This window comes from Daktulosphaira vitifoliae, unplaced genomic scaffold, assembly GCF_025091365.1.
Source record: "Daktulosphaira vitifoliae isolate Bord-2020 unplaced genomic scaffold, ASM2509136v1 Scaffold_3, whole genome shotgun sequence".
NCBI lineage: Eukaryota > Metazoa > Arthropoda > Insecta > Hemiptera > Phylloxeridae > Daktulosphaira > Daktulosphaira vitifoliae.
The window spans coordinates 22,490,728-22,516,399 of record NW_026099574.1 but is presented as its reverse complement, the minus strand read 5'-3'; the positions used below and the strand labels follow the sequence as shown (position 1 = coordinate 22,516,399).

Here is a 25,672-nt window from a genome sequence, read left to right as displayed (position 1 = left end):
GGGGTCGCGGCACAGTGGTGACGTGCATTAGTTGGATCAAGTATTATGATATCTGATAGTTATTAAAATCACTATCAAAAAAAACACTTCGATGCAAATCTTTAGATAGTGTTTAATTTTAAAAAATTGGTGGATTATTCCAAAAGCAACATGATCTGCTAGTTCGTTATCCTGATTCAGATAAAGTATATCGAATGAAAAAAGGGATTATTAAAAATTATTATTTCTCATAAAAAAATTATGTTGATCCATACACATTTCAATAAGTTATAGCATTATAAAGTTAAAAATAAAAAAATAAAATCGATAATTTTCACACAAAAATAGCATTCGGTAACCAATTTCACCCTGAAGACAAAATAAAGTACAAAATTTTTTTTTCCATAATAAAGTGCATTACATTACATTACATTTTGACGTATCATTGAAAGAAATCGGTTCGGTGAGATCTGAGAAAAAGTGGTAACAGACACAAAAAAAAAAAAACACATCTTAGTAAAACCAATATCTTCTCAGATTCGCATCGTAGCTAAAAACGGTTACATTATTTAATAAGACGGCACACTAGACCATTTAAATAATAATTTTGTTAAGATACAAACGACATAACCAAAGAAAGGTTGCATATTCAGTTAAATTTATAAATTTTGAATAAATTCAATTAGCATAATTTTAAAAACATTTTTTAATGGTTTCTTATTTATTTATGAGACTAACCTGATTAGGACTCCAAACTATTCAAGAATAGATCTTACCAATGCACAGAAAGTTTCTTTAGCAAAGAGGGTCAGAAAATTCCTAAAACACCCGTTTAAAATAACCTAAGAGACCCAAGCTTTTATATATTGTGTTTATGTGTTTTAAGTGATAAATCAGTTGATGTAATTATACTTAGATCGAATCAACTGATTTAAAGTCATATACATAAATTACATAACACGCTATAGTAAACGGAGAGCAACCGAACTTAATGAAATTACAATATAGCCACGACACGTGCCGTTCATTTTGTAACATTCAATAAAAAAACATATTTTCCACTCATCTAACTGTATGGTACTTGGCTCATTTATACACACTCAAGCGCGTTGGCGGTCGTGGAGGGTGACGGCGTCTCTTGTTACAAACAAATTGGATTAAACCCTTGTATTTTCCTCTAATACTGTACTAGAAATGTATACAATTTTTCATCCGTTATTAACTAGTCAAAAGGTACTGTTTGTTACAGATCAAGAGTCTGACATAATGTTCCTAAACGATTCTCACGCTTGCTACTTATTTACTTCGTGTGAACCTAATTTATTTTTACAGCGTACAAGAAAAAAAAGCTTTCAATACTATTTGCACTGCAATAGAGAAACGAAACGGTTTCATAATGGAGTTCCAATCGTAGAAAAGCTTTTTCATACGCACATTTTATTACCAATCCAAATAAATGGGTATATAGTCGAAATAGTATTGCAGTCAAATATATAATATATTATATAAAAGTTATTTTCGCGTTATCCACATTTTATGTAGCATCGTGTAAGCTATCAAAGGGATCAAACCGAATGGGCCTTAAGAGATTCTACAGCTCTTATTCCATAAATAATATGTTGTTTAGTCTATCTAAAATAGAATGTCAGATAAGAACGTAAGCTCTCACTTCATAAAATATCCGTATCGTTTTATTTGTTCGGCTTTAGTAGAAAAAGTTGTATTGTGAAATTATTAAAAAAGATATGGGAAATTATTTTATCTTATAACATGAAATAGGAATACTTTTATGATATCAAGCCCATAACATTTTCATGATTTAACACAAGTTTAAACGGCCTTCACCATTAAATTAATAAATATTTATCTAATTTGTGTTATTTACAATACAGTACATCACATTTGTTTGGTTGTGTAGGATTAAAAAAAACTCTCAGTAACTTTTAAAACTTTAAAATACTATGTTTAGCTAAGTTATAATTTCAGCGTATAAGTACTCAAACGAACCGTCTAAATGCTCATAATTACCACATAAAAATATACATTTACATTTATTTTTTTCACCAGATACTTAATTTCTGGCCTTATTAAACGAAACACGCGTCGTTCGTACAAAATAAACCCTCTTGGGCTTTAACATAATGTACACAATGCGTAACCCAAGGGTCACTCTGGAGTTTTTTCCTGCCCTTCATCCGCTACCCATTGTTTTGTTCGGCTGCTGTTTCTCGTCGATCATTACAAAAGGCCACCCCAGGAGTCTCTTTAACTACACTTTGTATCCTATCCATAACAACAACAATTATTATTATTATTACGATACATTAAAGTCCAACCAAGCATGGGTTTTTCAGAATAAAAATCACAGAGAGAAATATATTTAGGACCTTGTACTTTTTCCCCTCCGTCGCTGCTAGTCGAATAATATTGTATATACTATATACGTACAATTTTTTTGGCAACTGCATCGTGATCCGATTAAAGAACAGTTTTGCTATACTTTATTATGTGTATTTGCATCAGTAGGCATACGACCAACAAAACACAATGTGTACCGCCGCGGCTGTAGTCGCTGATGGCGCCCCGTAGCGAATCAGTTTGCTCCGATTTGACGGATTATCATCATTTTATTTTGATGTTTCAATAGGTTTTTTATTTATGCGTGCAGTGAGCACCGACAATGATGTGATGTAAATAAATAATTAACTGGGGATAAAATGAATAAGTAAACCGGTGTACTTCTTAATAAGAGACCGGATCACTGGCTCGATCGACACAGCTACCTTTGTACTAAATGCTCCTTGTTATCATCCATTCCTTTAATACGAGAGCCTCCTCAATTGTTCATACCATTAAAATCACTTTACAACATTTTAACTAATGATTTGACTACAAAAATTATTTGAATTTATTTTTATCGGATTTTCAAAATTGTCCATTTTAGGAATTTTAGAAATAAATTATGTAAAATCTACGTACCATAAATAGAATTTTTAACTATATGAATAGGTTGAAAAGATTCCAAATTGTCATAGTTAAGTTACCATAGCAATGTTTAGTATAAAACAATTCAATTGAACGTTCAAGTAAACGGCTACTTTAAGTATTTTAAAATAAATAAATAATAATAATCATACTAAAAAAGAATGGTTGCGGATCTACCGAACTTAAAATCAGAGTCAAAATACACACTATGTCGAGCTGAAAATCGCTGTAAAACATTTAACTTGTTCAGATATTTGGATGAACACTATTGTTGCAAAGTCACAGTAGCAATGATAGTGTTTGTTGGCAGTGTGTACTTATCGTCACGTCAGAAGTGCTTTTAATGTCAGCCGGTGTGAATTCATCCGAGTCCGTTATTTGTGTGTCTAATATTAAACACTGTTAAAAACTTTTTTTAATTCATTATTAGAATATAAAGTATCACAATATGTATTTTGAGTTTATTCTTATTATATTATTGCACTATGCCTAAAATCACACGCTGAGACGGATTTTCAAGAGAGACTTTGTCCTTTACTTTTAGAACTCGCCGCCTTGTTGTGTATTTATTTTCTTCGAAAACAATTGCATTACAAAGCGGCTTTTGAACATCTCAAGGTGTTTGCAGATATTTGTCGTGTGACACGTTCGAATAGATCTCAATGGCAGGACAATGTTCACATTCAAAAGGTAAATCTAATACTGAACATTATTGTATTCCACTATAATGACCTTAATGCCAGTGTGTGAGTCAACCGATATTTTAATATTTTAACATGCGTGCATAAACCTATACCTAAGCCATTTATACCACTTCAATATATTAAACATTATTTGATCATTTACTCATATTATATAGTTATAAAAATCAAAATAAATGCGCAAATTCGATAAATAACATTAATTGGACATTTTTATCGTTATAAACCAAATTTCGTAATTAAAAAAATTTTTATTTTAAAATTCCAATTTTTCCATGACAGAACTATAAGAAAATTTTGATTATTATTATTATTTTAGATTATCTCTTAAACATACATGCAAGCTTTTAGTATTTATAAGTACATGCTTAACGGCTTTTTTATAATTTAACTCGGCAAATNTAGTATTTATAAGTACATGCTTAACGGCTTTTTTACAATTTAACTCGGCAAATCATGGTAATAGATTATATAAACATAAAACAATTAAGACAACTACGCGATAAAAATAAAAAGGATCAAAATCGTAACATTAATAAATGTATTTATTGTTATTGGAAATGTTTATATTGTATATATAAAAAAAGAAATGTACTTCATTTAATTTTATTTAAAAATAATATGACATGTTTAAAATAGTTAAAAATGAAAATACATGATTAATAATTGATCGCGTTTATTTATAATTAAACATTTAACATGACTCCAGTGAGTATTCAAAAGGCCAAGGAGAAACTACATGTTCAATTGTATTAAACTTATTGTAATTTAACTCTTTCCTTTTAGTGACATGGGACGTCATAAAGCGTACGTGTACGTATTCAGAGCAAATTTAACTTTAATAACTAAGGTCACCATTGAACCAGACGAAGAGATATCTAATAGCAGAGAGATGAAAAGAGCCCCCTCGTGTTTAAGAAATCCCCTGCGGCGCACTTTCCAGTAGCTCATCGTTGAAAACTTTGTTATTAGTACAAGTATCATATATATATGTATATTTAAATACATTCTGTTTGGGCCTCGTTCTTCCGAAAAACACGGCGTTTCGTTTTCCACCGCGGATTATTCGAAACGATATGACCACCTTTGTCCTGTACATAGTAGCCTGTTCAATTAATTTTAATTAGCTCGTTCAAAAAGAGAACTAAGAAACTGCGAAAATGTGAAGCTTTCTAGTTTTATGTTAATTAACATCCCGGCGTTTTCTTACGGCGGCATTAGACCAGACAGCTTTACATCTTTATAGCGATCTGTCTCTCACTTTTAACGTCAGTCACTGACTAACTTTATCTCAAACAAATGCTTTCAGTGCCATTCAGATAAGCAGAGTAATTCGTTTTCCTTAGAAGATTTGCTTTTTGGACGAAAGTACGGATAGTCGGTAAATGAAGTTTTGTACAGATTTCTAAACGTACCAAAATATCCAATGGTAGAACGCGAGTTTTTATTAATAAAATGCCACTTTCAATGTAATATATAATAAAAGAAAAAACACAATTCTTAAAACCCTTTGTTGCGGAACGATTTGTGTGCGATCTGATGAATAGACGGATGATTAACTTTCTCTGAAATCGAAGATTATACTCACAAAAGCACATACCTATATTTATATGCATTACGGTTGGCTATCTATTCAATTTGTCGTTGAAGCTTTTCTGTAGTGAATTGACTATAAGGGTAGGTAAAAATGTAATCGACGTCCTTCCGATTACTTGTACACTTACTCATACACACACACATACATACTATTGTGCATTCATCCGTGTATACACACACACACACACACATATATATATATTATNTACACTTACTCATACACACACACATACATACTATTGTGCATTCATCCGTGTATACACACACACACACACACATATATATATATATTACATTAAGTATTGCGTAGGTAATTCGAGAGTGTATGCGTGGGCTTAGNACACACACACACACACACATATATATATATTATATTAAGTATTGCGTAGGTAATTCGAGAGTGTATGCGTGGGCTTAGGTCTAACATGGAAAAGAATTGGAGAAAATAAAAATCAATATGATTGTGTTCAATAGCTCATTCTAAGATATCGTTTTATTAATCATTTTCCTTTCTACGGATAATGACGACAAAGCTTTTGAGAATTAATTTTACTAGAAAAAAATTTCAAAGAAGGCATGAACGTTTTTTAAGCTATAATAAATCCTACTACGAAATAAATACTTCTATTGAAGTAACCAATTTACTCGTTGTAATACTAAATGATATGTCATCCTGATCCAGTTAAAGACTACTTAATTTGCACTACATAAATAAATAGTTTCAATAAACACAATTAATGACGTAAAAGAATAAAATAGCACAATAATGTATATAATTGTCCAATATTTTTTCACAAGAAAAAATTAAGAATGAGATCTTAAGTTGAACAAGTTACGATTAAAGAATAGTAAAAGTACATTACTAATATCAGAAATTGCAAGGCCCGTGTAAGTGACACAATTTAGACCGATAATAGTTAATTAAATAATGTAGTTTTTAGATTTTTAATAAGTATTTATTTTCCTATAATTGTAATGGGAAATTATTAACATTTAAGAACTACACAATTGTTATATCAAGAATAATTGTATACAATTGAGCACGATATTTTGTATACAAATTTGAAATAGTCACTTTTTCAAGAAGAAAATTGAAGTTCCGTTGTAAAAATGTATAAATAGCATTATTGATAATTTATAACTTTATTTCAAAATAAAAATAATTTGTTTGAAAATAGCAGAAAATGATTAAAGGTAATAGATTTAAAAATTACTTTGACGCTTTGAAAAAGAGTTTAGTTAATAAACCATTAGCTCTTTATCCGCATAATGCAACTAAAAAGCATTGACCAAGATCAAAGGACTCGTAGACTTTACGGTGGAAATACACGCGATGCATTTTCCACCCCACAGCCCACACTTGTACACACAAGCCATCAAAATGCACGCAAAAAGTTTTAATAAAATACACAATTGTACAATCGTACAAAGGTTCGAGAGGAATCGTCAGATAGAAATATATTATTATAATGAAAGGCAGTACTATTATATCCCAAAAAATAAAACTTCGGACGGTAGCGATTGTGCTCGTGGCTACCCAGTCATAAAAAAAACTCGTGGTCAAAAGTTAAGCTGAAAACCCATTTATAATGAAAAATATATTTTATATGGAAAACTCTCGTTTCAAATCACTGTGCTTTAGTTGTGTAAACGTATTCATATATTGGCTACATTAACGTGAATATGAAATCTATTACTCTGTTAGACTTTGCTAAAGATTTTAATATCCATTAATTTTTTTATTTAAATATAAAATATGACAAATAACATTTTTGCATTAGTTCCGTGTATAGAAATTAATAGCTTTGAAAATTATAAATTATAGATTTTGTGATTATATTGACTTGACCACAGCATAATTTTAGCGAAATAGTTGTTTTTCAAATATTGGCCAATTAATAAAACGTTTAAAATTAACAAAATCCAACGCGGTTTTATCTCTACATAAGTATATTTTTGAGAAGTAGCTATTAAAATAATCACATTAAACGTTTTACGATAAAAGCTAATAGTGAACTTTTTAATTGTAAAATTGCTCAACTAATATCGCTTATACATTTTGTTGTATGAATAAAATTTTGATTATAATTTTTTAATAAATCAAAATAAGCAAAACTAGTGGTATGCGGTGTATAAATAATTATACTAAACATTTTCGATACAATTATATTTGGAAATAATATTCTTCAATTCGAAAAATGTTACATATATTAGACAGCAATCGCAAAATATTTATGATTTATTTTTATTCTAAGAATAAAAAATGAGACAATTTGTTTGCTATTTCTGTTAACAAATAGCACTTCGGTAAAATTCTAAATGATCAACAAAATGTGCCGAGAAATTGTAACTATATTGTACTTTGTAGATTTATTTTTCTCTCTCTCAAAAAAAAAAGAAAAGTTGTTGGTATTTCTACTAAACATGTTCTCCTAAGAGGTAGTAAGACAAACAAAGTTCTCGTAAAAGGGGCGTCGGTATAACAAAAATCGATTGGCGTAAAATGGGAGTCGTTACCGAATCCCAAAAGAGTTGAGAAAGTTCGATAGCGAAAACCCGCGGCTAACTTCTCACTTAAGTACTTAAAAGCCCTCGACGAAAATAAATAAAACTCAGTGGTGTAAAAAAAAAAAAAAAATCAAATCCGTTTTATGCGGGCTATTTTTTTTTAAGCTTTTCTTTTTACTCTCCAAAGTTTTAAGAAGTTCATTTTTTATTTTATCAGGAATGGTAAATGTTTTCTCGGTACTTTATGTAGTGTTTCTGCTTCATTATAAACTACAATGTATTTCGCCACACTCGGTTTCGGCGTTTCGATTTATTTTAGAACGATATCATCGCGTAACAACAAATAAAGTACAGTTTGCTGCACCAAAGGTGAATGAATAATTATTGACGTTTGTGTGTTACAACGCACAAAACGCGCGTAGTTTTTTGGCCGGGCAAAAATAAAACTGCGTGTGGGGTCTCCCGTCGATATGTTCTTTTTATTTTTAATAGAATTAATTTTACGGTTAATGGAACTTGGGTGTGAGAAACAAAGTGCTACAACAGCAAGTGCATCGGTGCAATAGTGATTCGGCGCCGAAGAAACGATAATAATGAACATTACCGGCGTCTAGGAACCGGCCAACAATAGGTATGTACGCGCAACACTGGCTGGGAACTTGCGCAACGCACTGATGGCGTTCACGGTGCGGTGCACAACAATAAGCGGTTCTGGCGGAAATGGTTGCGATTCAGATGAGCGCAATGTGTAACATTATATTTAGGACGGGCACCGGTTTCAACGATACCAAACACGGCGGTTTCATAGGTATAAACTCGACGTGGGTAGGTATTGCAATACCCTCGACGATAGTGTTAGTGCGCTGGTGTTGTTTTTACTCGTCGCGGTAATCATTGAAAAGCGCAGTTTTTTCAATCAAATCTTTGTGTCACCTCATTGTATTCATTTGTCGATACTGTTAATATTATTAGTGTCCGGATTTAATAGTAGACATCACATCATTATTGCTACTTGATTATGGTTATATTTTCTATCAAATAAATCATAATCACTATTGATTCTTGTTATCGTAGTTGCACAGGTGTAATAAATCGCCAATAAAACTTATTTAGACGACATCACGAAGAAATGACGGCTACTGTATGCTAAACAGCGAATAAATCGATAAAAAATTGGTCGAAAATCGATAAACATTAAAAAGCAATAACGATTCATCAAATAAAACATATACCATTTATTTTTCCTATCATACGCTGAACTAAAAATAGGGACTGACGTTAAATAAGATTAAAGTTTACAATTTTTAAAGGGATGGAAAAAGATTTGACTACATATTATAATAGTTTTTTTAATCAAACAATTTTTTCTTTTATGCAAATCGTGAACTTTCAATAATTTCCAAGAAATGAAGTGTCTCGTCCTTATTCTTATAGTTTTTATGAAACGTTAAAAAAACTGCAAGATTATTAAAATGTAAAATGAACATAGAATAACTCGTCTAATTATTGAAAAATTATCTTTTTAGAATTTCAAAATGTAATAAAAGATTTACTATTGCGAATCAAATTTCTATGTCTGGATGTAAAATCAATAAATTGATCTTTGTTGAAATTGTAATTAAAAGCTGCTGTGCAATACAAATTAACAAAATCATTCAATTTGGAAAATAATTAATATTTTAAACAGTGCTTGTAGTATTCATTTATTGTTCCGTACCATATCCTAACTAATATCATTTAGCTTTAATCGGTTAATTAGTACTTGAAAAAGTAAAAATTTCAAAGTAAATGTTTTTAATATTCGATTAATTATTTTTAGCTCGAACTTGTTCATTACAAGTAAAATTATGTTTCCATTATTATAGAAATTGTGATCACTTAAATGTGTATAACTCGTTGTTAACTATTTTTTACTTATATTTCTTATCTCAATAAGGTTGCCATTGATTTGAACGGTCTCCGCACATAGAAAAAGCATTAACGAACAAACACGTAAATGATGTATATTTAATTTAGACGTTGTAGTACACAATCCGTAACGAGGTTTTACTCGGTAGGCGTGGCCAGAAGTACTTTATGTCTTGAGTATCGTTACCAAAAGTAAACGGGTTGATTGGCGCTTCATTTACAGTGCCTGTCTACTAAAACGTATAATGCTTTGTCGGGACGTGTGAAAAATGTGATCGATGCAACAATGAAACGTGTGTTGAGTAGTGTGAAACGGGACAATGTGGATAAATTGTCGGTTTCGACACCTTATTCCGAGCAAAACCGCCCATTTCGGGGATAATATCCAAATCGACAACAATCGAATAAACACACGAGTGTCAAGTTGTGGGACAGCTGTTTTTTGGAAATTATTCTGCAAGTATATTTTTTAATCACATGGGTGTACATTGATATGCAGTTATTGAAAATGGCTTATATTAACTGCTCAAAAATAACCGCGCACAGGAAACGGAATGAACACTTTATTTAAATGTAATGTAAAAACAGACGAATCTTTAATTAATTAGACTATGTTCTATAGGACTTTGTGAACTCTTTTTGTGTTCAAGATATATTTTTAATGCAAAAGTATTCCTACCGTTTCAAATTATTGATAGCCAAACCAAATATCGTTGATTTTTTTGCGAAAACGCGGGATTTTGAATTTTTACTATTGACGCAAATGGTCAAAGGTGAAAAGGAAAAAATTCCCTCGGTACAAAGTAGAATATTTATTCAAAGTAGCGACTGAAAATCGAGTTTCTGGGCCTCGTGGGTTATTAAAAGCCCGAGTGTTGTTGTTTCGGTAAACAATAATTTCCTGTGGTTTTACTAAAATTGTATATGAAAAAGGTGTTTTACGGTTAGATTGGCGTCTCGGCCGGTTATCCAATTATTCTAGAAGCACTATATACTGTTTAGTCATACCTTTATATATATATATACTTGTATAAGTGGTAAGTGGATTCCAGTAAGGCTTTTAGCAGTAATGGCGATGGCCGTTAGAATACCGTTTACAAAAGAAAATGGTTTCAGTCCGCAAAGACTAAATGCAAAGACCCTTAGAGTTTTATTGAATTTGGATAAATTCGAAACGTACTCGAAAAGAGATACAACGTGTCCAGCTTTTATTATACGTTTTTGTCTTTGTTTTGCCTTTTTGTTTGTTTGTCCAAACTATTACCATCGCCCTCGTCTAGAAAAGTGCCATCGATTTACCCTGACAAAGTCTTCGTTTAACAAATGGATTCCCTGTGGGGAAACGAACAGCGGGCCGAGAAAAATGGCGGAAAATAAAATTTACCGCATTACGTGAACGTAGTATTGGCAATGGCTTTCATGTTACTAAAACCACATTACTATTTAAGGATCTTTTTTATTATTTTTAGTTTTTCCCGTTGTACGACGTTCAAACTGAGCTTTTAAAAATAATTACAATTTAACTACACCTCACTTTTATGAGTTTTTGGAGCTTTACGACACGCCACCGATCGAAAATGTTTGTTATTAATAATCTTTTAAAAAAACAACTATAGATATAATAACACAATACATTACATTTATTCGATACTAAAAATTATTGTTGACAAGAAATTGACATCAATCAATTTACTTTCTGAATTGAAACGTTTATTTATATCTAATGAATACATTTTGAACTGAATAAAGTTGATTTCGAACTAGCAAGGAAATTAAACAGTATAATTTAACAGCAAGCTTAATGGAAGATACAAAACGAAATCAATTTTGACAAAAATAATAAAATGTTAGCTATAAATTTGAGAGGGAGCGTCAAAAATTTTGTCACATAAAATCCTATTTCTTATAAAATATCCTAAGCACGTCACTGGTATTATTATTTGTCAAATTATTTTATGATTATGCAAATAATTAAAAAGTAAAGCTTAGTTTTTAATTAATTATATTACTAAAATAATTATTACACTATACGATAATAAAGATAGTTATTTATTTATATTTATTATAAGTAAATCTTACTAACTAAAAATGAATACTACGTAACATTTTTTTATAATTAGTTTCCAAATAAACAAGTGTATCATTCAAATAGCCAATTTTTTTATTTTATTATATTTTTTCAGGAGATGAATTGAGAGAAAAGCGATTAAACCAGAATGATTAAAAAATTTACTCTAGTATAGTATTGCTATGCCCCAGAGAAAACTATATTTTAAATATCATACACTTGATTATATAAATTAAAATAGTAGGGGAGGGTAGATGAAACATACGCAGGTATTTTTTACGGCCAGGCGTCAGGTTATTTTTTATTTTGTCTGTGCACATAATGGTCTACGCCAAGCCAATACAGCGGCCGTGTTTTACCATTAAACATCTTGAGACACCAGTGACATAAAATTTCAACAGCTACTTGAATTCGCTATACTTAGCGGTAAAACCGCACATTTTATCTGGCTAATCAAAAGATAAATACAACACAATAACAATAATAGGCCCGAGGAAAATCGTTTACTCGCGTTCACAACAACAATTGACGCCGGATCAATTATAGTTTCACGGTCGGCCATCACAACAACAATATAATATACAACGTGCACCTCTTTGCGCGGTGCTGCTATTAGCAATGCTAATAGTATAGCTGATATATTTTGAGTAGTGGCTAAATACAAGGGAGATATGGACCCCGGCATAATGCGCGCGCGGTACGTTAATGCATACAAACGCGTAGCCGACCCGTTTTCGTAGATGATTTGGCACATAGACGCGCTGCCGGCCTTTTGTTGTCCCTCGGCTCTTCCTGCAGTTTTTAGAACCGATATTGTTAGTACCGGTTCTTGTACGTACACATTGTTATTATTATTTTTCCTGTTTTTTTGCTTTAAACGTACACTAACGTACTAGCTAATACTACACGCTTAATAGTACGTGTATTATGTATAAATGTATACGGTTCTTATTATCGTACAAATTCTTATTTCTGCTGGCAGCTATTCTTTATTTTTATCTTTATTCATACGACAAACACACAAACACTATAATCCGCCGCGTGTGCACTGCACGTTGGCCATAGTAAATACGAGTGGCTATTTACTTGCACGCCATTGTCCTATTCAAGTGGGTCCGTGAAAATCGGTTTTATTTGGCACAATGAGGTGAAGAAATCGACGCCGACGTGCACACAGAAGAAGACGTGTCCATTTGACACCGTCGTTTCGGCGAAAACTGACCCCATAAACCGATGGCGGCCACCACAGTGTCCTCATATTATGTACCGTTTATTTGTAGCATTATTATCTTATCTACGTTCTATCTGTTTTATTATAACTATACGCACTTTTTTTTTTTTACACAATTTGTACTTCTACGAAGGTAATTACTGGCGAGTACCTTTTGTACTGAGCGTTCACTGCGATCAATCATCTTTTTTATGCGATACAACTGTAAATTTCTGTGCCTGTTTAAAAGTATTAGTCACGACACGTCTGCGTAGTTATATTTTTTCTAAATGAGAATACTATTCTCATTTAAAAAACAAAACGCCCATCAATTTTCAATAATATTCAACACTTGAAATCATTGAATACAAAACAATAACGAGTAGTTTTCACTTTGAATAATAGGCTAAGATTCATTTATAGATAAATTGGCATACGAGCTTATAAAATACTTATTAGGGCGGTCCGAGCATTTCATTTTGTTTTTAATTTTCGGGCGTTTTGCTATAGTAGCTTTCTATATCTAATTTAAATATTAACTTACTTCAAATAAAAAAAAAAAAACATAAAATAAAGAAGTCGCAAGACCAAAAACGTTGTTTTTTATTTGAAGTCATATAATTTATGAAGTTATTCTCAATAAAAAATTTGAGACACATGGTATATAAAAAAATATATTAAATATGTGTTGATTTTTTTGATTAAATTTCAAGAAATACTTTTTCGAGTCGAAATAGTAGTGTTTCTACTTATATAATACGTTTTACATTTATTTATAGTAACACTGGAGCCGAAGTCTTACGTTAAGCTTTTAGACACATATATGTGTCTAAAATTAACTAAATATAGTTCATATATTGCTCTACAGAGCAAAAAAACTTTCTCGTGACTGTTGAAAGGCTATTGTTTCATAGAGCGAAATATGATGGCAAAAATTTACTATAGTATTTAGGTGAGAGAGTAAAGCATAAATCGTAATTTAATACTACAGTGGGCATATTTGGCTACTTTACCCTAGGGGGGATTGATGGATTTGTAAAGATACAATCGTGATAATACAACTAGCAATCTACGCACGCATCAATAGGAAGCCTTAAGAAGCATTATGTTATCACTACATTGAAAGAGAGCGAGAGGCAGATCGATATTCTGTTGGCGTTTGACGACACAACTAATCCAAAAAGTAATCATGATGATTAAATAACGAGTCTTTCAAAAACACTCAATTATAATTGCATTTCAACACATTGTAACTTAAAACTATTCACTTTATCTAACCGCAAGTATTTCAAAAGCTCAAGCTTTTATAAAAAACAATTTTCTATCAATAATTATTGATAGAAAATTCTATTTTATATCATATATTTTTTAAATTGTTAATTACACGTACAATTAATTACTGTGCATAATTTAATAGTTAATTTAGTTTATATTTTATTTGGTTATCAAATAACTATATGGTTTTCGTTGGGAAACCATCCATTATTTAGCAATTAATGTAATATTAAAAGAAAGTTGTATTACTTAAAGTTTTGAACACACAGTCACTGCACATAAGGCGTATGTTATTTAAAAAAAAACATTTTATACATTAAACAAACCAGAGGTTATTTCCAATTAGTCGTAGTCGGCTTAAAATAATATCTTCAAAAGTGATTATGCGAATTTGTAATCAAGATACATTAGAAGTGAACAAGTGTAATCGATTTGTTTTGAAGAAACTGCAATGGCGATACCGTCAAACAACTGAGATGGGAAACCCAACTCTGCCAGACTTGGTTTGTCGATCCTTTCCGGGTAATGTCAATTAAATTATGATATCATTACGCCGTGGGGTTTGACATAATAGTGTGTTGCTCATCGCTGCAGACATTCCTAATCGGCGAGGGTGTCCGAGCGGGGAAAACCTGTGCCATTATCATTTCGACCCCACTGGTAACTATTAACCACCGCGACCATTACCAGCCGCGTTATCGTCATCATCGTGCGTACTCGACGAGAAAAAGCTTTTAATAGCTTTGATTGAGTGCCACCCCAACTCGGCCCGTCCGGCGGGCGCAGTCACGACGAGATCGGTTTATTAATACGGCACACAAGCTGTTCGAATTTGCCCGGCAACGTTTGTACTTCTCCTCACATTAATTCCACCCCATCGGTTAATACTAATTTTGATGCGCTGCTACTGCGAATTCCGCTGGGGATGACGGCCGAACATTAAGCCAACAACGCCGCACTTTTTGACGAGGGTAATTTTTCAACATTTTCAATGGAATAAATAAAGCGGAAAACAATCGGAATTCAAATGTTTTCAAACTTTGAGTATAACAAATAATCGGTTTTTTTGGCTAATTGTGAAACCCGGTCGGCGGGTTGGGTTGAGTTTAGGCGGCACAAAAGGTTACAAACTTTCCTTTGTTATTGTTTCCATTAAGGACTTCTGAAACTCATTATTTGTTCGTTTATTTATTTGATAGCATTTTTCGGAAAAAATATCGCTATTTAAGAGTTTTTTTTGCCATCATCGGTTTTGGATAAATACGATACTACCCCGTTGTAGTGCTAACCTTTATTCATTCCATACACAATGGATTGTTTATTTATTTGTTGCCGAGCTTTAGTAATTAAAAATACACATAGTTGAAACAGTAAAAGATTAAACAATTATTTCAATTTTTATGTACTAACAAATTTAGCACAACTCGATCGTACTTGAAACCAAATTCGATTTATGTACAACTGGTTTTTTTATTGTCGTGTTCAAATTTCGAACATATAAAATATTTACTTGTTGAATTTGTTCACTAAATGTTTGTCGTTTATTTTTATTGAAAAACTCGCTGAACAAATTTACAAAGGTTTTGATTTAAAAATTTTTATTATAATAGCAAATGTGCGCGAATTTAAACTTAAAGTCGCTATTTTTCTATGCAAATGAAAAATACGGAATCAAAAGCGAAAGTTTACATTGACTAAATCAATTCATACTTTGTAGGATTTCAAACATTTTTAAAAGTGTACTTTGTTTCGATAAAATCGTTTTCGACTAAATGTAACTGAGTTTTGTTGCAATTTACAGTTAAAACAAGGGAATAAAACAACGATTAACAAAAATAAAACCGAAACGTCCCAGATGGATACTGAAAACACTGTTGTTTGGGTAGTACTGAAGACTTTTTTGGATCTAACAGCAGGCGTTAATGAACAGCAGTACACACATTTACAATTTAGCGGCGAGTGATGTTTAATAGAGTGCGATTATGTACATAACAAATAGATATCTACACATTTTAGAAAATAGGTGCCTATTACAGACGGAGAGCTGCATGTACATAAGTGGAATTCGATGATCGCCACCAATGAGTATTGCGGACACCGGGCCGAGTCGAGAGTGGTATGCAGAGGTGCGCAAAGGAGGGTGGTCGGTCCCTTTTGGCCAATGGGGTGGGTGTGTCTGTATTAACAGGGATGGGCGGAGCGTCTGTAGCGCGCCGTAACGGAGTCCAAGGGTAACATGTCCGCGCGCACCCCCAATAGGTGGGGTAAAAATAAAAATAATAATACTCCCGTGGTGGTGGTGGTGGAGGACGACCGTTTAAGCGATCCTACACCACTAACCGTCTCATCAGTATAACTAACTGATCGGTCGGACGACGACGACAAAACGCTCTCACCGCCGATTATCCACACCCGTCGAGGGCTGTGGTCTAGCGCAGTCATTTAACATTTCTTCTATTCAAATAGCTTTTTAAAGCCAAACAAACTCTACGCCGCCATCAATTTCGGCACAGTTACAGTGGCATAATGTCGGAATCACCGCGGATAGACGTTACTGGTAATGACGACGATGACGGAGAAGTGTTGGCTAACGGGCCGGCTTCGGCTAAACCGACTTGTAACGGTGCCGGAGGTGGTAGCCGCGACGAACGAGATGGATCGCCCGTCAAGTCAGCCGCACCTTACACGTCGTTTTCCATCTCCAGCATTTTGAGCAAAGACGCCCCTAAAACAGCATACAGACATCAGCACAAGAATGCCGGCGGTGCGCCCATAGCGAATGCTCATCACGCCGCAGCTGCCGCCGCTGCATTTGACGTCACCGCTCATCTTGCTGCTGCTGCCGACCACGCTATGCTTTCCAGGTAATATTGTGCATCGCATTGCTAATTATAATCGCATTGACCAATTGTAATGCGACCAGAACTTTAGACGTTAAGTATTAAAAGTCTATTTATCTAATTGACGCCCTTTAGTAGTAAATTATGCAAGAAGATTAGCAGGACATCTTGTAATCGAAAAAATCATGATATAAAGCTTAAACAGTTTCAAAATGGTGTTATTTAGAGGCATAATAAATTCGTTTTCAATTGGGAATTATTATACGTCTATGTTTCTATTACAATAATTTCCTATCTGATTAGATAGTTATCATTGGATAAATATAGTACTGCTAATTAATACCTTTATATATCTATTCAAAAATGTACTCTTGCACGACATTTGCTGCCCGGTAAACTTTTTCCAATTTACATTTAATTTACAGACTCACCTAGTTCAGGTGATAATGTGCCTAGGTGCGTATTTACTTGAATACTTGAGCTATGTAGGTTTTCCGGTCCNTAATTAATACCTTTATATATCTATTCAAAAATGTACTCTTGCACGACATTTGCTGCCCGGTAAACTTTTTCCAATTTACATTTTATTTACATTTGTCTAACAAAAACAAAAAGTTTTAACAGATAACGTTATAATAATATTAATAAATAAACCTGTCTGTTAGTTATGTATAGCCAAAAACTGTCATAATTTTGTTTATTTTACTGAAAGTCAAACAGATAAATTATTACTATTACTAAAGGTCAAATTTCAATTTCTTATTCTTTTCTCGAAAATTAAAACATGCATTATTTTTTATTATAAATTATAGTCTCATATATTTTTGACTATTATTAAATCAAACGATTTTATCGTAATTCCTGAAATATATTGTCATTCCACGTTGAAATAAAAAATGACACGGTAAAACTTTTGTGTTGTCTAAAACGTTTTGTCACATCTTGTTGTATAAGTATATTTCAATAAATCTACAATAATTTATCTTGTTTGTATCCGTATGAAAAAAATTTGTCTTTATCATGTTTTTATAGCTTAAAATATATTTGTTTATCTTATGTGGATTTCAATTGTTATATTTATATATATTAGTTCTTAACTAAATGGTGTAATTATACTTATGGAAATTTTAGAATTTAAGAATTTTGTTTTTTGGGGTGTTTCAGTGCTAAAGAGGCTTGAATAAATGACCCTACTTGTTATTCCTTATAATTATTATATATCATAAAATGAAATAATTCATCATCAGTTATAAAATTCATAAATCAACCTCCCCTCCAAAAAAAGTTGAAGGAGCAGCTAAAGTTATAACTTTATAAAAATATTTCTATAGACACTAATTTTACTAATTTCTTTAGAGTAGTTTTACTATAGACTATGCACGTTTAAAAATGAAACTATATATTTTAGATATAAAACAAAGTTTCAATCGAAAAACTTCAAACTGGAATCTTAGATAATTTTATGTAAATATTGAACCTTGAAATTCCGCAAAGTGTTTTTTCGGGGACTTTTATCGGTAACATTTAGTAGGTTAAGCAAATTTTATAACTACACAACCACAAAATACACAATAGTCTTTTTATGTCGTACGTCAATTTAAATTTCTAAAATGAATTAAATGTCCTCATAGTAATGCGATTTCCTTTAGTATTTAGCCCTAAGAATCGCTGCAGCCGTCAACATTGTCACCAAAGACCCCACGCGAACACTGTGACGGCGATCGCGGTGGCGGAGACAAAACATACGACAAAAAATTATTTAATCGCCAAAAAACTAAAGCGATTTCTCATTAACCTTTTGTGTTAAACGTTCCGATTGTTTAACTCTAGAATATTTTTTTTACATTTTAACGCACACAAACACGACGTATGCTTTATGTGTAAAGTATAAATACACTGGCACTCTTAACTCTTTTATATTACTTGATTATACATAATTTTTTCTATTATTTTCAAACAACCCTCTTAATTACATGAAAAACACGGCACACTGTTGTAGTTTGTCCAGAGCTCAATAGGTTGATATCCCGTGGATCACAAAAGCTGATTGAAAACCAACCCTTTTTTCTGAATTCTTGTAAAAAAAAACGGTATTTTGCTGTCTACTCGATTGATATCCAGTTTCCTCTGTTTCTCTCTTCCATTCCCCTCTTTCTTCAGTCCAGAAGAGCACCACACCGTCATGATATGTTGATTACAAACGGCCGACAGCGAATCAGAATAGATCACTTTGCGTGTGTTCTTATTTTAGCTGTTTTTTGTTTTATATAATTCATACTGCGAGAACACCCAAAGCGTATGAGACCGCCAACCGACTTTGGGTAGTTGAGCAATTACGCTATTGTTTTAAATTAAGATGTGTTACATACACTACACCTTTGATACGAATATGGTAAATTTATTGGGATTTAACGGGCATCATATAAGTCGAGAACGATTTTGTAAAAATTATATACAAGCATAAAAAACACGAACAAAACTGGGTCTACTATTAAGATATGTCTGGTTGGAAGCGTTTAAGCACTCGCCAGTAATTGTATTAAAAGTGTATAAGCCGAGAGGCAAAAAAAAAGTAAACAATTGATTTGTTTTGAGTAGGTATATTGAGTGCTCCGTAAACCAATTAGGACTTTTAATTTTTAATGTTTTACACGTATTATTACATAATATTAAATTGGCTTAAAAATTACTCTACAATATGATAACAAGAGTCTATTAATTTTCAAATAAACCCTATAGTTTTTAAATCTAATTTATCTAATTTTAATACGTCTTTTTAAGTCATTCCATTGTACTCTTTTAAATTACTCATAATATGAGTATATGAAATTTATTTCGTTTTAACATTAGTACTTGAATCTAAAAATTAAAACTTCAAAATTGAATATACTCGCATGCCGCGACACGTTAAAACTTACTAAAACTAATGGTCACATTGCATGCAATCTATTTAAGTATTTTTTTTTTTTTTGTTAATAATTTGAAAGAATAAAACGTTATATTTAAATTAGTTAAATCGAGTATTTTTTGTTTATGTATAAAATTGCCAACGTTTTTAATATTCAAAATATCTTGTCAATGTTTTTGTTGTATAATAATTTAAGTTTTCAATATTTTTAAATAATTTTCCATACTATTTAGAATAATAATCTTACTAATTTTTGTTTTATTTTCTCTTAACGCCTAATGTACAAATTAAAAAACTATAATATATGGTATAATTGTCCTGAAAATAATTATCATTTGAATAAAGAAAAGTTATTAATATTAATGAATGTTATATGAATTGCCGCTTTTGCATACTTTTAACGCCCAAAAAATAAAAAACAGCGAGCTCTTAGGAGTCAGAAAAAATAGTACTCATAATAGAAATAATTGAACAATTTTGAATCTCTTTTATACTTTATTGGGACACATCTCTCAAATGAATTGACAACCGAGAAAATTTGGATTTTTGTTCTCTGCGGGGAAATTCATTTTAAAAGTAAGCAACTGGTTTTCGGTACATTAAAATGTCATATTTAAATAGGTACAATTATATATTGGCGGATGATCACTTATCGCGACACTTTGTAATTATCACCAAAATGCGTTTATAGCGCTCCGTCATGTGTTTATTACTATTACAGTGAAAAACTTTTTTGATGTGTTGAGAGGGTTGTGGCGCACAGTCAAAGGGACGCAATCATAACTATCAATTACGGCTAATGCATTTTCAGTAGGTTTGGACGCGCCCGATGTAATTATTATTGTGTAAAACCAAAAACGGTAACTGCGGCGGCCATTTTTGACGGTGATAAATTCCCCGTCGCCGGGGGTGGTTTTCGAGGGAGGAACGCAATGAGATTCCCCTTCTCCTTTATCTGTTCGGGCAAGGGCGCGGCAATGAGAACTTGTCGATAATTTGCTACCTTCTACTCTTCAGCGCCCCCGCACTGGCAAACACATACACACAGATCGGTCGACCAATCGAATTACGCGTGGGACACACGTATACATAACAACACTGTACAGTTTAATATAACAAATGTGCGATGCATTTTGTCTACACGAGTCTTTACGGCCGACTTATAAAAGTACAGTTGATAAAAAGAGGAGGTAATCGTCGCCGAACACTAAGCTAAAGCCATTAAAATCCTAAAATTCTGTTGGATATTCCGTTGTATTTTTAATGAGAAAAAAAGTAGCAATGCGCATACTTATGAATGACAATGATAAAATTATTATGTGTAAATGTTATAGATTTATGGATTGATGAAACAAAAAAGGTGTTTATATCATAATATGTTGAAACAGTTGGCGTTATTAAAATTTTAAAAGCACCTAATAATAATTATATAACCATAAAAGCATCAACAATTTTATATATACTATGAAATACAAGTAAAATTAATCTAAAATTATATTATTTTTCGTATCACTCATTTTAATATTTTTGCACGAAAATTCATAGACACATAGACACAATAAATGGCAAATATAAATTATTTTACATGCAAATATGTAATATGTGCGTGAATCTACAGGAAAAGTTTAAAAATTACTTATAAAATACTTTTGAAGACAGTTTTTACAAACATAAATTTTTTTAACCACTGAAAATATTTTTAACGGCTTTTACTGTATTTTAGACACAATACTATTTAAAAGTGTTTTGCTTTTGACAAACGAATATAATTTTAATAAATTAAAAATAAACCTTATTATTTATTCGCCATCACGTACGATAAAAAATTATTTTCACTAATAACAAGATAAATCATTCAGACATTTCCAATAATATCTCTGACAAATTCTATGAATATCATTATTTTTACAAACACAAACATAATGTTAAATAAAATAACACTACGAAACACCTTTGATTTTTATTCATTGCATTATAAAAAATGATTTACCATTGAACCCCATTTTTTTTTATTAACTATCCGATTCTGTGATTTACTCGAACGAATAGTAATACGGGCAACGTTAGTACAACAGTATACTATTTCGGGGCAACCTGATTGGATGAGCAGAGTAATTAGATAATTAACTGGAGAGAACCTAAGAGGCCGCGTTAGCGAAAGACGGTTTAAATGCTTTTAACATTGCTGCGCGTTAATACACTCGGTTAGTCCCCTGACGTCCCACGGAGTCGGTCGGTCTAAAGTTTATTACGCCCGCACCATTATCGAACGATTAAATATTAATTTCAAACTAAACTTCAGTGAAATCGCTCTTGTTGCGGATAAAGTTTGAACAAACTCGGGCAACGCTTTGGCCGGCGCAAAAGTGAAAGGAAACGGATGGAGAAATAGAGAGGGACGGCCCGTTGAAACAACGGCAAGTGGAGGGACAAAGGAACGTTTTACCGCGGTGATTCGTTGTTGTTGGCAATCGGGCCACCACCACCACCGCCGCCGCTCACTACAACAACGCAACTACATAATCTGCCGGCGCACAATGATTATGTCGTTCAAAGTTGTTACACTGAACTTTAAACTTCCGTAATGCTTCCGAGCGCATTACATTATTAGATACCGATGACGCATAGCAAACATTGTTAACATTTGCTTTGGTTACAAAGTTTTTAAGATCAGTCATGCCAAAAGCAATCCGGGGGTAATTACTCTGTAAAAAACGAGGCCAATGAAAATTATAAAAAGATATTATTTATTTATCCTAAAAGTTTAGTACAATCTATATTGACGGTATTTGTGAAATAAAGAAGAGATTCGTTAAAAGTTATATCTGTATAAAAAAACAGACTGCAAACAAATTGAAATAATCTGTATTCGCAATAAATAAGCAAACTTTCAAGGCGATTATTTGGATTACCTTCAGGTACAATTCGTCTGTCGAATACCAAAAGTAATCTCCGCTTTCAGAGACTAATTTAACTCGAGCAATAATTTAAGCAAAATGTTTAAAATGTTTTCGCTGAGCAAGTGCTAATTAAAAAATACAGCTCATATTTTTTAACTCGTGGGATTCATTTTTAAAACTTGATGCTTTAATACAATTTATAAAGTTATTTGTGTAATTAAAAAAATCTCGATACAGACCTCCATCAATTTACAAATATAGTTGGTATTAAAAGCACAATAATTTTAATATAATATTACATTACAACGTTTACATTTATACGTTGTGTATAACGTTACACCTGAAATTTTATATGTTACATTCATTGATCGGCTAGTTTATACTGCCAGATTGCCACGAAATGACATTTGAAAGAACAATCAAATAATACATTTTTTTTTTTTTAACTGTTTCAGATTGGGTTTGATGAGTCACTTTGGTTTAGTTTATACTGCCAGATTGCCACGAAATGACATTTGAAGAACAATCAAATAATACATTTTTTTTTTTTTAACTGTTTCAGATTGGGTTTGATGAGTCACTTTGGTGCTTTGGCAGCAGCGGCTTCCGGTCGGAGTCCGTTTATGCTTTACCCGGGCGTTGGTATCACCAGTAATACGGCCAACGTGTTGGACAAGCATTGGTACTCGGCGTGGTCACAGCCATTAACAGCAGCGATAAGTCCAACCGGTTAGTAATGATTTTTTTATGTATAAACTGCAATACCGCGTGTGTATAGTTTATTCGAGCGAATGCTTTGGCAATGCGTGTCGTATAATCCACCGAGTCGACCAAATAGAAAAACAAACGTAGCGTTTACGGTATGGCTATCTTGATGTCATCTACCCAATATCGATGCCTCTAAAGTCCACATCAAAATCGTTTTGGTACAAAAGGCTTCACCGACGTTAGCGTTCAACGGCTTCGTTTAAACTGTTCGGGTACGGCTTCCCCGCTCACCTGATAATATTTAAATCGCTTTCCCTTCCTATGTGTTCTTACGTACAAGTTAATAATCACTGACTTAAGTTATGTTTTAATGTTAAATAAAATTCATTTTCACATATCCGTTTATGATCTGATAGGGCGTAATCAATTTTAATAATACTCGTTGTCGATTGATTCAATCGTCCAAAAATAAATAGAAATTATCGATATGTACACTTAGAGTTTTCGAAATGGCCGCAATCACTTATTTACTCAGAACACACAGTAATTTAAACATTATTAAAATTGTTTTGATTACTATTAATAGTTAAAACAATTTATGTCAAAAGTTATTTCTGACTTTGTTCTTCCAACGCGCGTTTCGACATGACGACGAGTTAAAGTATTTGTTTCTATTTTCAGGTGGTTCGAGTTCAGCTAACGAAGAAACTAGCCGGCCCAGTACGCCTCATAGTGTAGGCGTCAATACGGGGGGGACCTCGTCGGTAGCTGGTCATAGTCCCGACGGCTGGTCAACTGGCGAAGACGGTGGCGGCGGCTCTCCGAATCATCATCGTACTAACGGCGGACGATTTATGAGTGGTTGTGTTGGTGGTGGTGAAAACCGGTACATGGATCATTCGGTCGGTGATGATGACGACGACGTAATGGACGACGGCCCGGAGGATGACAGTATTGGTGGCGATGGAAAAAAAGACCATAACGGAAGTTGCGGTGGTAAGCGTAAGAAGAAGACTAGGACTGTGTTTTCGCGCAGTCAAGTGTTCCAGTTGGAGTCGACGTTCGATATAAAACGATACTTGTCGAGTTCGGAAAGAGCTGGTTTAGCCGCTTCGTTACACTTAACGGAGACCCAAGTGAAAATATGGTTCCAAAACAGGCGGAACAAGTGGAAGCGACAAGTGGCCGCGGAAATCGAAGCGGCTAATATGGCACACGCCGCTCAGAGACTCGTCCGTGTTCCCATTCTGTACCACGAATCAAATCAACAGTCTTCTTCGGCGGCACACCATCACCACATGACCACCTCGGCAGGAGGCACGCAAACGCCACCTCATAGTTCAGCGTCCACTCAGGCGCCGGCGTATCCCCCGCCACCGTCCTTATTCTATCACCATCAACCGCCGCCGCAACCACAGCCTCCGCCGTCTCAGCATCACATCCACGGCATAACGGCTTCCAGCACGTCCACCATCACGCACACACTGTCCACTAGTCCAGTGGTGTCGAGAGCGCCCTTGCCAGGATTGGTTTAATAACCGCCGTCTTTCAAAATTAAACTAGACGTCCCAAACGATAATATTATTCATTAAAATTATAAAATGGGACCAAATTATCTTGTCATACCGAGTAGTCTTACATATGTAAATGTACATACTGCGAACGACTTACGTGGTGTTTTCGATTTTTTAATATACTTACAATTTGTAGACTTACATTTATAAATACTTAATATATTATTCCATAGATTATTATCAAACTATAAAAAATTAAGCTAAATGAAGTTTTGTACATAATCATGGTTATCGATTCGTGTATTAAGTTGTTATTTTGTACTACAATTTTTGTTTAGAGTTACCAGTTTTGCTAGTGTAGCAATTTAATCGTTATGATATTTTTATTTTATTACATTTTTTTTTTTTATTATTATTGTTAATTTATAATGTTTAATTTATTATCAATTTTTTAAACTGTCATTGGCCTATTTTGACTTCATCGCAGTGCTATTCGTGCATTTTAACTCATTTTGTTGATAAAATAATGTGTAGGTAAATAAGTAATGATATAAATAAACCAATAAATGATT

The 25,672-nt window shown here is 32.9% G+C and overlaps 1 protein-coding gene across 1 annotated transcript; it reads left to right on the top strand.

Moving 5' to 3' along the window:
* The first annotated feature begins 16,553 nt into the window (after positions 1-16,553).
* LOC126901255 (homeobox protein Hmx-like) lies at positions 16,554-25,672 on the top strand. Its single transcript, XM_050677613.1, has 3 exons — positions 16,554-17,094; positions 23,441-23,607; positions 24,268-25,672. The coding sequence occupies exons 1-3, from the start codon at positions 16,757-16,759 to the stop codon at positions 25,119-25,121; spliced, it is 1,359 nt and encodes a 452-aa protein (XP_050533570.1). The 5' UTR covers positions 16,554-16,756; the 3' UTR covers positions 25,122-25,672.

Bases quoted from the DNA above. Each gene is read 5' to 3' on its own strand.
- LOC126901255 (XM_050677613.1), top strand. From the start codon at position 16,757: ATGTCGGAATCACCGCGGATAGACGTTACTGGTAATGACGACGATGAC. The intron at 17,095-23,440 runs GTAATATTGTGC...TAACTGTTTCAG, and splicing joins GACCACGCTATGCTTTCCAG to ATTGGGTTTGATGAGTCACT. The intron at 23,608-24,267 runs GTTAGTAATGAT...TTCTATTTTCAG, and splicing joins AGCAGCGATAAGTCCAACCG to GTGGTTCGAGTTCAGCTAAC.